This window comes from Mustela putorius, unplaced genomic scaffold (genome assembly GCF_011764305.1).
Source record: "Mustela putorius furo isolate JIRA1106 unplaced genomic scaffold, ASM1176430v1.1 tig00000281_pilon_pilon_pilon, whole genome shotgun sequence".
In the NCBI taxonomy this organism is placed as follows: Eukaryota; Metazoa; Chordata; class Mammalia; order Carnivora; family Mustelidae; genus Mustela; species Mustela putorius.
Genome location: NW_025421343.1, coordinates 21100717 through 21117861, shown reverse-complemented (window position 1 = coordinate 21117861; position 17145 = coordinate 21100717). Strand labels below are relative to the sequence as shown.

Genomic DNA, 17145 nt, shown 5'->3' with positions numbered 1-17145 from the left:
TTGTTTGCTTGAGCAAGAATCTGGACTAATTTCAGGCTTCACTTCGTTTTAGTAATAACTGAAATCTAATCAGGGTGGCAAATTCTTTGTATCTGTCTCTGTCCCTCTGCCTGCCTCCCTTCTTCCCTCCTGGCTCTTTACCTGCCTACCCCTCCCTTTCCTTACTCTTTGAGCCTGGCTCTGCCCCTGCCTCCCCACCGCTCCCTTTTGTCCTCCTCCTCCCTCGGCCTGGAAGTACTTCTCTGCCTCTCTTCTCTTTCCTTCCCTCTTTCCCCTTCCCCGTCCCTCTCCCTCCCCTCCTCCCACTCTCTCTCCTCGCTTCCTCCTTTTGTTCCCTTCTCAGTGTCCACACCTCCGTCACCACACCTCTCTGCCCCCATCTGACCTCCCCCCCCATTCCCTCTGCCCCTTTCTTGATCCCCAATCTTCCCCCTTCTGACCCCTCTCCTTCCCGCCTCTCTCTGCCTCCTCTCTCTCTCCCTCTTTCAGCTAATACCTAAATCTCACATTCAGAGATACACACCTTGAACTAAATAGCTCATTTTTAAAACTGTGTCAAGTTTATAACATTTTATATGTGAGAATGAAAGCTACCCTCGAAGAATTGTTTTTTTTTTTTTTTTTTTGGTTTTTGGGTTTTTTTTTGTTTTTGTTTTTAACTGTGCCCTAAATATTAAGCTCTATGTAAACAGGACTTAATTTTACTTTCTCACCTTTACCTTGGTAAATGAGTGCGTGTGTATGTGTTGTAAGAGAAAACTTCCCTGTTGAAAGAGAACCTCTGGGGGCTTCTGTTAGAGGTTATAATTAATTATATTTATAAACACATTGACAACAAGTTTACTCCGAACAGACCAATAATTCACCTCCAAAACTTAAAAAAATAAATAAAATAAAACTATTCAAAAAGCAAAGTAGTGACAGACACACTTGAACACTGATTTTTGTATAGAGTGTATGCAAGTTATCATTTGACAGTCATCTGATTTTAAGTAGAAGTTTTCTTTGTTACTGTTCTTGTCCCCTAGGGAAAATATAGTTTGGAAGCAAGAGTGACTTGGCATTGGGCTTTTTAAAAAGTATCTAAAATTTCCATGTCACTTGAGAAGATTTGTATCAGAGGAACTGTCACATGCGTCCCTTGTTCTAGAAAACTTCCTAACCAAGAATTCTTACCATTTCTGGGGGGACCAAGAACTGAACTTGGTAAGCTGTTGGCTGTGCTGACAAGGTAACAAGCATCCTTTGGTAATGCTTCTCTGTCGTCATTAATTTACATTGTCTTGTAACATACATAAGAAAGATCGACCAAGAAACTACTATTTTAAGAACGAAGAAAAGCTACCTTCACTGTTCAGCCTTGTTAGGAAGTTACACCATACAAGGCCAGTGCAGGCAATGACAGATAGCTACTAATAAAGAAGTTTCTTTTTCATTTAGGCACAAAGTGAAAATAAATACCACAAGGGACAAAAGAATAGACAATAATTGAACAGGTCAGGTACATGGAAGGATTATACCATTAGCATGTTCTTGCCTTTCGCAGTCAGCTTACTCATGGCGCTTCTGAGTTAACAGAGAGTGGGGGTGGGGTACAGTGTGGTTCATGCATGTGCAGCAGTTCCAGAAAACACAGACCGCTGCTCTAGTTTCTCATCCTCAGAACCACATGAGTAGATGCTGCAGTCCAGATGACCACACTAAAAACCGCCCCCTCCCCCCGCCCCCACATGCTCATCCTCACCTGGGAAAGTTGTTCAGAAGGAGAACCACCCCAAATGAAGCCCTGCAGATTTTATAGTCAGGCAGCCCTACTGCTAAATTCTAGATCCATCCCTATTAGCTGTGTGAAGCCTCAGGTTCTCCATCTGTGAAAGCAGTATAAAAGCACCTAGCTAACAGTTGTGAAGATGAAATCAAATGAACATTGTAAGAAAAACAGCATGAAACCTGGCTCCCAACACATCTCAGACCACTACCATTTCCACCGTCATTATCACCTCCTGACCAGCACCCTATCCAGAACCACCCTCTCTAACACCGGAACCACAACTACCACCATCATCACCACCAGCTCCAACACCAACACCACCAACACCACCACTACTACTACCGCCAGCACCATCTCTAAAACCATCAGCTCCAATAGCAGCACGACCACCACCATCGCCACCAGCACCATTACCACCACCACCATCACATCCCAAACCACCTCCAACGCCATTACCACCACCACCACATCCACGTCCTCCACCCTGCCCCTATCACAACCATCACCACCCCAATCACCACTACCCCGCCACCATCTATCCCTGTCATCCTCATTTTACAGGTGAGGTGAGCGCAAGTCATTTCCTGAAAATCACGAAGCTCGGAGGAAACCAAGGTAGAGCTCAACCATAGGTATGGAATCCAAGTTGAATTCCTTCTAAGTCCATCTTTATCTCAGGGAGTCTAACATGGAAAAGTGGAGCGGTCTTAGTTTGCAGGGTCATTGCAGGGCTTCAAGAGTACCCAGAACTCCAGATCCCCCATGCCTCAGCCTCCTGGAAATAAAATATCCCAGGCTGCTTCATCACTATCTGAATCACCAGGTGTAAGGAAATCTCCCTGGGTGCCCTGTTATGAACACCAGCCTGAAAGGCAAAGTTCTGTGCTGGGCTCTGTTTTTGCCCCCTGCCTCCCTCTCTTCTGCTGTCCCCGAAGAACACAATGTCTATTCCCCTATCTGACCCTGTGGAGACATTATAAGAAGGAAAGAAAATGTCATCTAGAGCACAAATCCTCAGGAGAAAGGCAGGAAATGAAAAGGCATTGTTGATTTCGCCTGGCTCTACAGTGAGACAGCTGTATGAGCCTGAGAGAAGACTGAGCCCCGGCTGGCTCAACCTTTGGCAAATAGATGGGCCTTACGTAGGCAGTATGTCGAGCCAGGAGAGGAAGCGAAGGAGGAGATTTCCTTTAATTCTGCCCATATTGTTGACGGCTTGCATTCCCTCCCAGGGCCTTCTGGACTTCCCCACTATCAGAGCAGAAAGCACAAGGCAGTGTGGGAAGCCAGGAGCTAAAGCCACTAGCTGCCGCAGTCTCTTGCTTCCTTGGCCGGCACCTTCCACAGGGCTCCCTGCTGTGGGCTCGTCCTGAGCAGTTACAAAGATCATGGCTAGTGCCACTCACCCACCTTACATTTGGCTGTCCTCTCTTTCTTTCCTGCCACCTGGCCCAAAGCCACTTCTGTTCTATCCTCTCGCAAGGATAGCACTTAAGAATCGCGTGATGTGTATCATGTAATAGTGGCCTAACAGCTTCCCCAACCCCCCAGAATGTATCTCCCATGAGCAGATGTCAGGAACCATGACAGAACATGATGGAGATATTTTATGGGAAAGCCTCTATTGTTCTCAATACACTGAAACCCACAGGCAGGCTTCTACACCTGAGCTAGTAAGGACAGAGCAGCATAACAACAAATAACCCCACCATAGGTGTTAGACCCTCAAGATTGCTCATTCAAAGGAATTAAGCATGCCTAAGTCTCTTCCCCGGGTTACCAGTGTCCTCAGAAAAAAAGAAAATTGCTTCCTACTTCAACAATTTAGTATAAAACCTGCTCAGTCTTTACCAAGAGGGTGGCTGTGCCCTGCTAACCCTGAAAAAATGGGACAAAAGGGGGAGGTGCAATGGGTTAAGGGCAGCTCAAGGGGGAACAGGATTCAGGTAAGTCAAAAGCATCCCTAGAGATCAACCACTAATTCACAAAGTGCATGTTATAAGACCACATGTTATTAGAAATCTTGTAAATTTTCTTTAGAAATACAAGAGGCAATCTGGTAGAGAGGGACAAGCACTTGAGCATTTTCTTTTTTTAAAAGTAGATCAGCTCTTTTATTTATATTTACCTAATTTAATGTAAAACTCTTAACATGAGCTCTACCTTCTTTTTTTTCTTTTAAGAGTTTATTTATTTATTTGACAGACAGAGATAACAAGTAGCCAGAGAGGCAGGCAGAGAGTGAGAGGGAAACAGGCTCCCCACTGAGCAGAGAGCCCAATGCCGGGCTCTATCGCAAGTAAGACCCTGGGACCACAACCCAAGCCAAAGGCAGAGGCTTTAACCCACTGAGCCATCCAGATACCCTGAACTCTACTCTCTTAACAGATTTTAAGTGCACAGTACAATAGTGCTAACTACAGGCTCAATGTTGTTGTATAGTAGCTCTCTAGAACTAATTCATTTTGCATTACTGAAACATTATACCTGCTGATTTGAACCCCTTCCTTCCCCCCCACCCCGCCTCTGGCAACCACAATTCTGCTTTCTGTTTCTAGGAGTGAATATTTTAGCTATCTCATATAAGTAGAATCATTAGGTGTTTGCTCTTCTGTGACTAGCTTAAAGGGACATATACTCAGATTAATTTAAATACCTTCACGAGGATCTAAAATCCCATTAAAGAAAATCACTGTTCATTGCATCTTTCATTCAGTTTGATAACCATCCAGTCTACTTAGTGAAATGGTCCATACTTTCAGGTTTGCCAAGATACTACTCCATCTTAAAAAACACATTTTTCTCTCTGGTTATGCCTTCTGTCCTTCAAAAGCAACTCCAAATATTTTGTCCAAAATTTAGAGTTCTACTGTGTCCCCCGTGTCTTCATAATGGTGTGTGTCCCTTTCAAAATATGAGTTATCTCATCATCTCCCATTTTAGAGTATAAGGAATAGATTTTTTCTGTTCCCTTCGTAATAACTAGCCCAGTACTGGGCACAGATCAGTAGCTTATTAAGCATGTGCAGAGTGATTGGTACAGGAATTCTATTCTAGACCTAACCAAGTAAAGCAATCATCCCCCTCTGGAATGACCTTGAATGACGATTCAGAAAAGAGTCCATAATTTAAACACTTCAGTGTGTCTGAACTAAGATATCTTCTCATTTGCTAAGATAAAACTTCTTTACATAACTATATTATAACCGGAAGCTCTAATCAGCAGTGGGAAAATGAGATTACCACAGTAAACATGGCAATCTGATTGACATAGTAAACAACCCTGCAGCACATAATCAATTTAGGCTTCTGGCAATATTGAATGGGAAGTCAAAATATTTTTTGGCTATTACCCTGCCTTATGTTTGTAATAGTTCTGCATTCATGAAAATATATGCATTTATAAAAACACTTCTTGTACTTATAATTTAGATTTGCAGATGATACTACATGTGGTTTGGATTTAAGAAGAGACAAATATTGCAGTTGAGAAGATAATCCACCAAAGCAGAAATCCATTAAAATCCTAAAATCATTTCATCTAAATTTCTTACATCAGCATATTACCTAAGAAAGTTTTATATCAGTATAAAATCATGGTTCCATCATTCTAATAGATTAAATGTATCAAATAAAATTCTTCTTCCATAAAGTAAATCTTGAGTATGTTGAATTCAAATATGTACTAATGGCCTTTCCTGTCTAGCATTATTTTCTGTAGTGCTTTTCATCATTTCTGATTCCCCTAAAGATACAAAATTATTCTTCTGTTCTGACCACCTGAAGTTTTCTTACAATTTTTGTTTCATCTTTTTTTTTTCCTTAAACAGCGGGCTGCTTTCTTGCATTATACATTTGTCCTACTCTCCGAACTGAACTTCTCTCTTACAAAGCGAGGTCTTTACTCCCTGGAATTCTATAGAGCAAGAATAGAATACTGGTAATATAGGTAGCAAAAACAAAGTATTTCTTCTTCCTGGAGTATAATAATAATAATGCCATTGAGCCTATATAATACTGAAATTTTATTTCTTTTCTGTTTCTTTCTCCAGAAAAAGCAATATAAATATTGAGTGTCAAATAGCTATATTTGTTGGGACATCTTGCATATCGTATTTTCTAAACTTAACAAAGTCACAATCGCTGCATTTTATACGCAAGCAATGAATCATGGAACTCTATATCAAAAACTAATGATGTACTGTATAGTGACTAACAACATAAAAATAAGAGTCACAATCATACCTGAAAACATAATAGTCATTAAAGCAAAATCAATTTTGGACAGATCCATTGATTAATAAATTATTGTAGCTAGGAACCCCCAGGAAACTGATTTGTTGAGCAATATATTCCATGCATTTTCCAACCCACACACCTCATCTTTCAACTCTGTATTTTAAATAGGTAATAGTAAATGCTCGTGATCTTTTGAGTCCTCCTCCAAAAGTATTGTTATTGGGTTATAATTAAGTAATTGAATTTGATTTGTATCTACATTAGTTAATTAACCTTAACATTTTCCAGAACAGTCAAGCTCATGTTAGACCTTGGAAAACCAAACAACATTTTGTAATAATTATTACCACTAAACTAGCATCATTAAAAAACAACCATTAGTGGCTCTTCAAATTTGTGGATATCACCTACCAAACCACAAATCAAATTGGCAAGTTCTTCATTTATTTTTTATTAGCTGTTAACATTAGACAGAATTCCCTGTTGAAAGTCAAGATTAGCTGGCATGGGCTTAGTATTTGTCATTGATTGAGTTGATACAAAAGCACGTGCTAACTGTTAATTATCTCTATTAATGGGTTTTGCATTGTAATTTGAAAACGCCTTACTGAGAATACACTTTATTTAAGGTTCCAAGCACCACTTATCACTTATCAGTATCTTTTTCAGATACAGATTTTGATCTTAAAAAAAGGTCAGGTTGAAATAATTCAACTCATTTATATAGAAATGTGAATGAATAGGTACGGATATGCTTATATTATACATTTAAATGACTTCTACAAAAATAAGATCAGAGATTAGGAATCTATCTTGCTTTTGAAACTGAAGAATCAGTAAAGCTGCCTGCCTCTTGATCTCCATCCCTGATTACACTGGACCCAAGGTAAAACTATCTACCTGTCTTTATGGCTTTTTAAAATAGGCAAGTTTGAAATCCAGGCTTTTCCTAGCATCTCTTTATGGTGCTCTGAAAAGAAACCATAAATTCTGGCTTTGTGCACGACATTAAACAGAAAAGCAAAAAAAAAAAAAAAAAAGATGTTTTAAAAAAAATAGTTAATAAAGTTCACTGGCATCAACAGTCCTATCTATGTATTGTAGGTTTTTAAGAAAGTCACCTCTCAAGATGAATTATGTAATTGGATGAGACATAAATTCATTCTTCAAGGAAAACCGGGTTGAAGTCCGCATGGTCCAGCTGATAACAACTCTGTCACTTGGGTCTGACTGTGTGGACCTGGCATTAGAAACAACTTCCAGAGGAAGAATGACCCATGAAGAAAAGGGAAGAGAAGGAGAAGAAGGAGAAAAACAAGGAGCCTTTGATAATATCATGTTTTTCTAGAAGCATTATGTTGAAATCCTCGGTCCCTAGCTGAAGGCTAAGTCCCAGTCACCTAAACACATTTATTTAAGCAACAGAGGTAGTAAGCATCTACAAAGCTTCTTAGCAGTCTATAACGTCAGGATGAAGATTCTTTAAAATAAAAATTCTAGAAAAAAAGAATGGAGGGCTGTAATTTTGTCCCACTGATAAGTAAGATGTTGGACATTTCTAAAATTTCATATTTCAACTTAGGGAATAAAATACAGTAAGAGTTTTTATTAAACGAGAAATAGTGATTGATCTAGAATACTCCTAAGAATACACACACACACACACACACACACACACACAAACACACAGATGGCATGCCAATAATACTACCCATCCTACCAATTTTCACAAGATATTTAAATCTCTAAAGCTGGAATTTGGCACTATTCCTTCCTTAGCAAGAATTAAATCAATTTAATGGCATAGGGTGAATGTTTTAAATGGAGTTCAGCAGAATAAACTACTCCATCAAATCACTGTCAATCTTTTTTTTTTTTCCCTTCTTCCTCTTCTACATTGTGTCCAAAAAAAGGTTATTTATCTACAGTTTGGTAAAGTCCTGGACAGCAGAATCGATTAGGAAAGACTGCCTCTCAAATAAACAATACAAAGCCGTTCTTTTTAGCAAAAAGCAAGACCAAATTTTCAGGAGAAAACATCCTAAGTAAAATGAATAAACAAAACAAAATACCCATTGGGTCCTATTTAAGTGCTACCCTTGGGAGTTCATTTAAGAATATTCAATACTCCTTTAGTAACATGCAATATACTTTTACATGGATTAGAAGGGCCATCTCATACAACAGGGTTCCATAACTGAAATGATTAGAAAATATAATGAGAAAGAATCCCTAACAAAGGATTCAAGTTTATGAGCTAATTGTGGGCAGGATCCCATTCAATACAAGGCCTCTGGGAAAATCCTTCTGTAAGTATGCAGGATATTCATTTGCTTCTATATTATTATCTTTCAGTAAAATACATGTCCAACAAAACACACCTCAACACGTGGAACATTAACAATATAAGAACCAACAGAAAACATATTCATCCAAAGTTACCCCCACACATCTGAAGGTGGATATTATCATCTTTGCTTTGATTTCATCATGATATCACACTCAGTAAGAGTTCATCTCTATAATACAGTATCAAAGAGAAGTAAAAAGGAAGGCATCTGCAGGAACATCTCTTCCCTCTGCCCATTTCCACCCCCGTCCCCCTCCACCCTCTTCTTTTAGCAAGAGAAATTTCATTTTGGAGAGAATGTACTTGGCATTTGACACATCACATAACGTTTACGCAAGAGTTAACCATTTTTAGAACAAACTGTATTATATATATTTTTTCTTTCCTGGAAATTCCTAAGTTGCCAATGATTCAACCAACATGATCAATCATTGTAATGTCCTCTGTTGTACTGCAAATATTATAGTTTCTTTCGTTCCTTCCTTTCTTCCTTTTCTTTCCTTCCTTCCTTCCTTTTCTCCCTCCTTCCTTCCTTCCTGTTTCGACACTGCTTGTTGAGTCAACTTTCTGGCTTGCATTTGGTAAGTATAATGCCCCCTCTTAGGCAAGGGAGGAGGAACAGTTCTAAACAACAGCTGTCAAAGGCAGAATCATTGCACAACCAGGCACCTGGTGATACATTAGCAAGTGTCACCATGAAGTGCCAATAGGAAGAGTAAGTTGTTCCCAGTTCTTTTCTCTGACCTGTTCCCTGTCAACAAGGAGGCTGGGACAGAATCGTATTCTCTCCCCATCCCTCTGTCAATAGGGTAGAAGGGTTTACCTAACCATGGAAAATAAAATCAGACTAGAACTCCATAAGAGCTGTATGACTTTTCTCACACTGGCATAAGACTAAAAAAAGCAGGGGTGGTCATTAATTAAGCATTACCATGTAAGCAGAAACATTATCTTACATCGTCACAAATATACAGCATCAGATAAAAGCAGCAAAAAAACATTCCAGCCAGCCTTGGTAGCCAGGAAATTCTTTTCAAAGGTGTTTCCTTTTTAAGCTTTCCCAATTTGTACTCAGTAATAAGTTAGGGACTAATTGTAATGTTCTAAATATTCTCTTTTGATAAATAAATAAATAAATATTCCCTTTCTGCGTGTGTATTATGTGATTCAAACTAGAATACAAATTTCCCAACCCATCATAAGCGGTTTGATAAATTGTTTCACAAAACTCATTCTATCCTAACTGCTATAATGCACTTAAATTATGCAAAAGTACAGTAGTTAAAAATAGAACTAAATTAAGATCTCTATATGGAGCAGATTGATAAGTATGGCACAGCAGGGGGCATTTTCAAGTGGTCTTGTATAGCAAATATTCCATTCCTTGTGTGCCATTTAGTTTAAAAAAAAAAAAAATGACATCCACTCTCCCATCCACCAAGGCACTCGACCCCACACACAGGTATAAAAAAACAACTTACACAATTTCATCGTTCTGGAATTCAAGCTCTCCACAAGTGTCCTCGAAGTCCTCGCCTCCGCCTCTGGCTGTTCCTTCGATGGTTTTATAGGGAACGATAACATTTCCTCGAGCTCCAGATGTTCTCAATACCTTCACCTCCATAATGCCAATGCTCTCACTCACGTGAGTCACAGGCTCCTCAAAGGTAAAGATGCCTGCATGGTCATCATCAAAAATGGTCACAGTGGCAGTGGAAGGAGATCCGAGGCAAGCGAGTGTAGAAACATGATTGGCTTCCAGGATGCCATCTTCTGAGGCATCACAAGAGACTTTGACATTGCTCAAATGCACAAGGAAATTTTCATCCTCCTCAAAGATATCGTCATCAATGATGCCAACTCTGATTTCCTTCTGGGTCTCACCAGGCTTGAAGACCACAGTTCCTTCGGTAAATTCATAATCAGACCCAGCATTGGCCGTGCCATCCTCTGTTCTGAAGTCAACAAACACAGTGTTAGTCAAGTCGCCACCTCTGCGGATAATGGTCAGGGCAACAGTACCGCAGTTCTCCAGACACTGATAGGTCCCTTGTTCAAAGAAGATCTGACTCACAGGGTCATTTTCAGCCACTTCGGTGTTGACCTCATGCATGCTGACAGCCTTCCTTGCCTGGTCAGCTGCGTGTCTCTTTAAAATGTTGCCGGCTCCAGTCATCAGGCGGGTAGCTTGGATGCGGTAAAAAGCTCGACTCTTTTGCTGCTGACTTAGGACTTGGTAGTTAGCTAATTCTATTAATTGCTCTATTTCTTTCTCTGGGTGCTTCTGCTTGAGCTCCTTCAGAATCCTTGCCATTTCTCGCCTGGCCTCTTCATCATCTTGGTCCCTCTCATCGACCTCCAGAACAAGAGCACCATCTAAGAAATTGTCAACGTGGGAGTTGACCACTTTCCCATCCATTTCAATTTCAGTCTTGGAAGATGGCCTGTCTCCTTCATGCTCGATGATCATTCCCCTCTGCTTGCCAGCCCGATACCTCTTGTAGACATACTTATAGAAAAGAAGCCTCCTATCTGCTACCCAAGCGAACACGACACAGATGGGAAAGAAGAAGAAGGTAAGCAAACCTTCCCAGACCTCTACGACCCCGGGAGAGGTGACGGACAAAATAATGTAAAGCCAAGTATAGGCAAAGATGCTCCAGGCTGCTGTCACAAAAAACACACGCAAATGCTTTATCTTCCTTGTCTCTCCATCTGGGACTACGTAGACACAAAGGGCAATAATGATGAACATATTGAATGCGGCACTTCCCACGATGGTGCTAGGACCCAGGTCTCCTGCAGTAAAGTTATGGCCGCACACTTCAATTACGGAAAGGAGAATCTCTGGAGCAGAAGATCCCAGGGCCATCAAGGTCAGGTTGGAAACCGTCTCATTCCAGATCCTCACAGTGGTCTTGGTGGTCTCTCCATTGGGCTTCTTTATAGTTATTTCTTTCTCTTGAGATGTGATGACTTCTATAGAGGACATGAACCGGTCGGCAATGATAGAGACTCCAAGAAACATGTAGACCATGGCCACAAAATACACAGTAGCTCTAGCAATTTTGTCTCCAAAGGAAGGGTCTTGGGGTTCCCAAATGGGTAAAATCACCCCTTTCTTACAGTAATATGAGCCAGTACACTCGCCAGTTTCATTAACTTCTCCTTCCATTTCTGTCTCTGCACTTATAAGGTCCACGTGGGAAAATAAGAGAGCCACAATGGCTAACAGATGACATCCCATCGAAAAGGTAGGTGAGGGTCTTAACCGCAGCATGTTGTACAATGGTAGACTTCCGAGTGTCCCAACCTTCTGGCAAAAATAAGATGGAGGGAGGGTGGGGAAAAAAAAAGTCACATCATCAGAGGCAGATCCAAAGCATGACCAATTACTGATTTTTATTGCTTTTACCAATGATTTGTTTAAATTTGACTACCATAATACCTATGGTAAATAATTATTCTAAGTGTCCATCAGTGATTAAGCAATCTTTTGAAAAATTTACAATTCAATCTCTCCACGTGTGAATTTTCTACTTGTAGTCTCCATTCACTGAGCAATGTACACAATTGACTTATTGGAAATGAAAAGTTCAATTATAACCTTGCCTTGTTGACTACATAGTTACGCATGCTAAGAGCCAATAAGGGGAGGAAAAAAACCTTTTGATGCATTAAATAATTTTCTCCTTGTTGCTAATGCAGATTTTCTTTTAAATTCTGGTTAGTACAATTACCTTCCAGAAACCATTTCATTACCAAAATCACCTTATTAAGACTGATACTTTAAAGTTCAGACTCTAAAAACCTAGCCAACACAAGGCCTTTTGATGATCTTAAATGCTGGAGCAGACCTTGTACCACAGTTTTTTAAATCATGTCCCACTGCACCAAATGGACTTGGAAACACAGAGATCTCTTCAAGCTTTCCTACAAACTCAACAGAAGCTGTACTTGAGGGGGAAAAGAAATCTTCTGTAATGCAATCTTTCCGCACATTAAGTACAGTTTTGAAAAGCACATTTTGCTGAGAGCACATTTCCTCCTCATTTTCAGCAAGCCCAGTGCTCCTGATGTGTTAGTGGCTGGGCACCTGGGTCTCAAAGCACAGCGCTCCACATCTGGGGATAGATCTCGCACTAGAGTCTGTGGCTGTCTGCAACAGGAAAGGGAGATAACAGTCCTGGGTCTAGTTGTGTGTTAAGACCCTTGTCTGGCAGGCTGTGAAATCAGCTTTACCAGTCATAAAATGTTCCTTCTCGGGGTTGATGTCATCCTTTCCAGGGCAATTCTAAAACACATATTAGTTCTACAGAGGGTTCAAGTGACCAAAAAAAAAAAAAAAAAAATACAGGAGCCATAATTCCAACTAAATTAGCTCATGTGGCAGAACAGCAGTGACCACAAACTACACATCTGATGAAGGGCTGCAGGCAATTACAGATCGAGCAGGAGAGTCACCGAGCCACACAGGGCCAAGGGGCAGACTGAGAAACCATGGCTCTGAATTCACCCACCACCTCAGGCAAAATGCTTCTCTGCCCAGATATCACTTCTGCCCCTGAGGCTTTGTAAGGTGCTGACAGAGAGGAGGGTCTGCTCTAAGTCAGGGTAATTCCGGCCTAGAAGGCCAGTTCCAACATCAGACAAAGTGATGGCAAGGGGGCGTCCTGAGTCAGAACATAGTCTTGTGGCCCGATAAAAAGTTCACAGTGGAGCTAGACTGGAACCTTCCACAGCCTGGGGTGGTCTGAGAGCCACCCACGCACTCACCTACGTTCTCTGGCCCAGGTTGGCCACTCATGGCGGGAGTGGAAATTCACCAAGGCCCGGGCAGAGCCCCCTGGTCCAGCACTTTCTGGCAGACCCTCAAAGAGCCCACCATTGGCCTAAAGTTCCTTTTAGCTCATCACTATGGGGAGATAAGCTCTGACATTTTTCTCAGACAAGCCTCGGCTAAAGGTTGTAATGGCAGAATTACATTCTACATAAAAGGCTGAAAAAAATAGAAAAAGCGTCTTTTCAAAATATGCCAAGATTCATGGTCAGTGGGTCTACTTAATCAGTCATTACAGGGCTTGGGTGGGACTGCCACTCAAAACAAGGAGACACGGGGCACTTGGGTGGCTTAGTGGGTTAAGCCTCTGCCTCTAGATCGGGTCATGATCTCGGGGTCCTGGGATCGAGCCCAGCATCGGGCTCTCTGCTCAGTAGGGAGCCTGCTTCCTCCTCTCTCTCTGCCTGCCTCTCTGCCTACTTGTGATCTCTGTCTGTTAAATAAATAAACAAAATCTTAAAAAAAAAAAAAAAAACCCACAAGGAGTCACTGAAACAACGTGCAAGAGTAGTGGAAGGTCTAACTCTAATTCCAATTCCATCATGAGCCATTTATTCCACAAATATTTATGGGTGCTGCCTAACCACGTGTTTCAGAATCACCTGCTAGGCTCTCTCCTAGGACCTAAGAGTTCATCAGAGAATTAAAAACAAACAAACAACAAAAACAAAGTCTCTGTCCTTGCAGACCATATATTCTATTGGGGTGGAAACAGACAAATAAATAGAAATATCAGATGCTAAAAAGTGCTAGAGGGATGGAGCAGAAAGCAATGTTAAGTAAGACAAGGAGTCTGCGTGTGTGAGTGTGTGTGTGTGTACACACACAGCACGCAGGATTTTGTACTGGATGGTTAAGGAAGGCCTCTCTGATAAGGCAACACTGGAGCAAAATCCTGAAGGAAGTAAGAGACCAAGCCTTGTGGATATCTACAGGAAGAGAATTCCAGCAAATGCCAAGACCCAGAAGGACTTGTCTTTGCATAGTCCAGGAACCACAGAGGAACCAGTGTGATGAGAGAGCTCTGGAGCTGGGAACAGACAGCGGATGGATTAGGAGGGGCAGGGAGGCTACCATAAGGCATTGGCTTTGATTGTGAAAGAGATGGGACTCGGGGAGGTTCTGATCAGAAGAGTGGTATCCGCTGAGTCTCCTATTAAAAACATCTTTCTGCTGGCTCCATGAAGAATAAGAGTACAGGGGCACCTGCGTGGCTCATTCATTAAGCCTTTGCCTTCAGCTCAGGTCAGGATCCCAATGTCCTGGGATCGAGCCCCACATTGGGCTCCCTGCTCAGTGAGGAGCCTGCTTCTCCCTCCCCAGCTCTCCCTGCTTGTGTTCCCTCTCTCGCTGTGTCTCTCTCTCTTTCTCTCTCTGTCAAGTAAATAAATATAATCTTTAAAAAAAAAAGACTAAGAGTACAGGGATACGAGTGCAAACAAGGAGACCAGTTTTTGCCTTTTATTAAAAAACAAAAAACAAACAAACAAACAAACAAAAAAAAACAGAATTACAACTGATTCCAATGCCTGGCAAGTATAAAAAATGACACAGTGGCGATCTCAACTTTAAAAAGGAGAAGGAAACAACTGGTAGTGACCCTTTGGAAGATATACAATTCCAAATGTCTTGGGAACCTGTGAGGATCAGAAAGGTTAAGTATTTGCTCCCAGAGAGTAGTATGGAAAAGAGAAAGTAAACCCAGAACAGTGATTCCAACCTGTGCCCAACTCGAGGACTGATATAATCAACCACTTCCTTTAAATTTCTGCCAAATCTCATCTGTCCATTTTCACAGTTCAGCCAAAATGAGCTTCCTAAAGTACTGATGTGACCCCCTACCCCCCCTTAAAGCTCTCCATTGGTTGCTTCTTGCCATAAAAATAAACCCAATCCTTTCAATAGGCTGTTCAGACCTTTTAGGATCCAGTCTCCAAGTTCTAAAATATGGAAATTCTCTCCATTTCCTGACCATGACAACACTTTCTTACCTCCAGGTAAGATTCAGGATTGTGTTTTCTGTGCTCCAAACTATTTTGTTTCTTAGAAGCATAGGTCAAAATGGCACAACAGCAAATCATGGTCAGTTGCCCAAGAGATTAACAGTAGGTTTTATTCGTAAACACGATGGCAGACACTATGCTAAATTCTTTAAGTGTATTATTATATCTAATACTTACACTAACAAGTGTTGTTATTTTACACAGCTCCTGGTGTTGCCATTTCCAATATGGTCCATGAGAATAGCACCACCTGGAGTTGTGCAATGCAGTGTCCTAAGAATGACATTTTGCAGTAGATATTCTTAGCCCATTTCAGAAATGGGTTCACTGAGCCTCAGACAGGTTAAGTGCTTGTCAGAAAGTCATACAGATAGGAAACTCCTGAACTAAGATCCAAACCCTGATAAGAGCATCCCTGATAGTGTATGAAGTCATCTCAGAGAGTATTGGATTTGGGCTTGGACTGACCTGTTGGAAAACCTTTTGGCTTCCATGCAGGGTAAGGAGGGTCTCAGTAGCAAAAGTTCCATGGAAGGTTTCCAATAGCCTGGCTTTTATCTTATGGGTTAGAGACTCCAACAAACAGGCATGCATAGCTGTGATGTAATGTGTGAGCTGACATGCCCTAGAGATCACTGCCCCTTACCTGGTCAGTTTTTAGCAATTACCCGACCACCTCTTCCTACATACATTCTCAGGGCAATCTATAAGGTCAGCCAAAAAAAAAAAAAAAAAAGAAAGAAAGAAAAGAGAAAAAAAAGCCCTCCCCCACCCCACATCTCACAATTGTTATTAGCCAAAAGGGTACAGATGTCTAAGAGTGGATGCAACTGTAAAAATTCCGATCAGAGAAAAAGGAAAGGGCTTTCTGAGGTTAAGTGCAAAACATCACGATTATATTCAAAAGGTGGCAGTATTATAATCTGTGAAATCAGTAGACACAAAACACTGAGACAGGTTTTTGGCAATGGAAAGAATTCTCTGGACTTTAGTTTCTTCTTTTATTAAATTAACACCAAATTCAAATGTTTGGGAGGAGAGGGGGCAAGACAGCATCTAAACGAGAGGTTCTTCTTCATTCTTTCATTTCAGGGTCTTTCTTCCATCATCAGATTCAAGCAAATCCTCCCTACTGTCTCCTCAAATATGTATTTCCATAAATTTTCAGCAGGAAAGAAGCTGCTAGTATGTTGTTCTGTTGCCTGGCTTTTTAAAATATTCTGCCCTGATCACCTGAACTCTGGAACAAGGATAGGTTGGTTTTCATGGTGCTTTCCAAACAACTCTTAAGTTCTCAGCCAGTTCTTGCTCAGGAATAGCCGTTACATCATCCAAAGGAGCCTTCAGCCCCGTAGCAAGAAGACTCAGAGTGTCTTCTGCTCATTCTTTATCTTGAAGCCAACAGACAATCCCAGCTCCTACAGAGGGATGTGCTTTTGGTAGGGGAAGGGGACATGTACCTGCAAGACATATTTTTGGCAAATGGCTTCTATAAAGGGTGAGGAAGAGCCCCCCACCCCCACCCCTTGGCAGAGACATAAAGACTCATCAGGCAGCAGAGCAATGGGTTCCTTATGGGAAGCTGGAGCTAGGGTTGACCACCAAGGAGGACCCGGTTCTTAGAGAAGAAATACATTTGGCATTCCCGCCAGCCCCGTGCACAAAGGCGGCCGAATCTCATTCCATTGATTGGCAGCTGAAGTGATTCAAAGGAAAACTCCTTGACTCTCCCTCATCAGGACCTGGAATTCCCTTCTATGTAACTCTTGCTGAGTGAAAACATCAAAGCTTAGCAATTCATCCGTTTCTAAGGCAACATTTAAGCAACCCTAAGTTCTTATCCACTACTGAGACAAGCACTGGTGAATGCTTTTAGACAAAGAGATGATGCGAAAATGATTTGCCTTATCTGACCATCCATCCAGGGTGAAAATTACTCTTC

At 41.3% G+C, this 17145-nt stretch overlaps 1 protein-coding gene across 15 annotated transcripts in view; it reads right to left on the bottom strand.

The window, feature by feature from the left end:
• The window catches only part of SLC8A1 (solute carrier family 8 member A1), a 377627-nt gene that overhangs the window by 290108 nt on the left and 70374 nt on the right, over positions 1 to 17145 (bottom strand). For 11 of the 15 annotated variants that reach the window (XM_045079185.1, XM_045079186.1, XM_013044992.2 and 8 more), the window contains one exon: positions 9842 to 11676. In XM_045079185.1, the coding sequence (XP_044935120.1) occupies positions 9842 to 11676 (1835 nt within the window). The remainder of the gene's footprint in view (positions 1 to 9841; positions 11677 to 17145) is intronic. The other 4 variants (XM_013044990.2, XM_013044994.2, XM_013044993.2 and 1 more) reach the window with 1 other exon arrangement.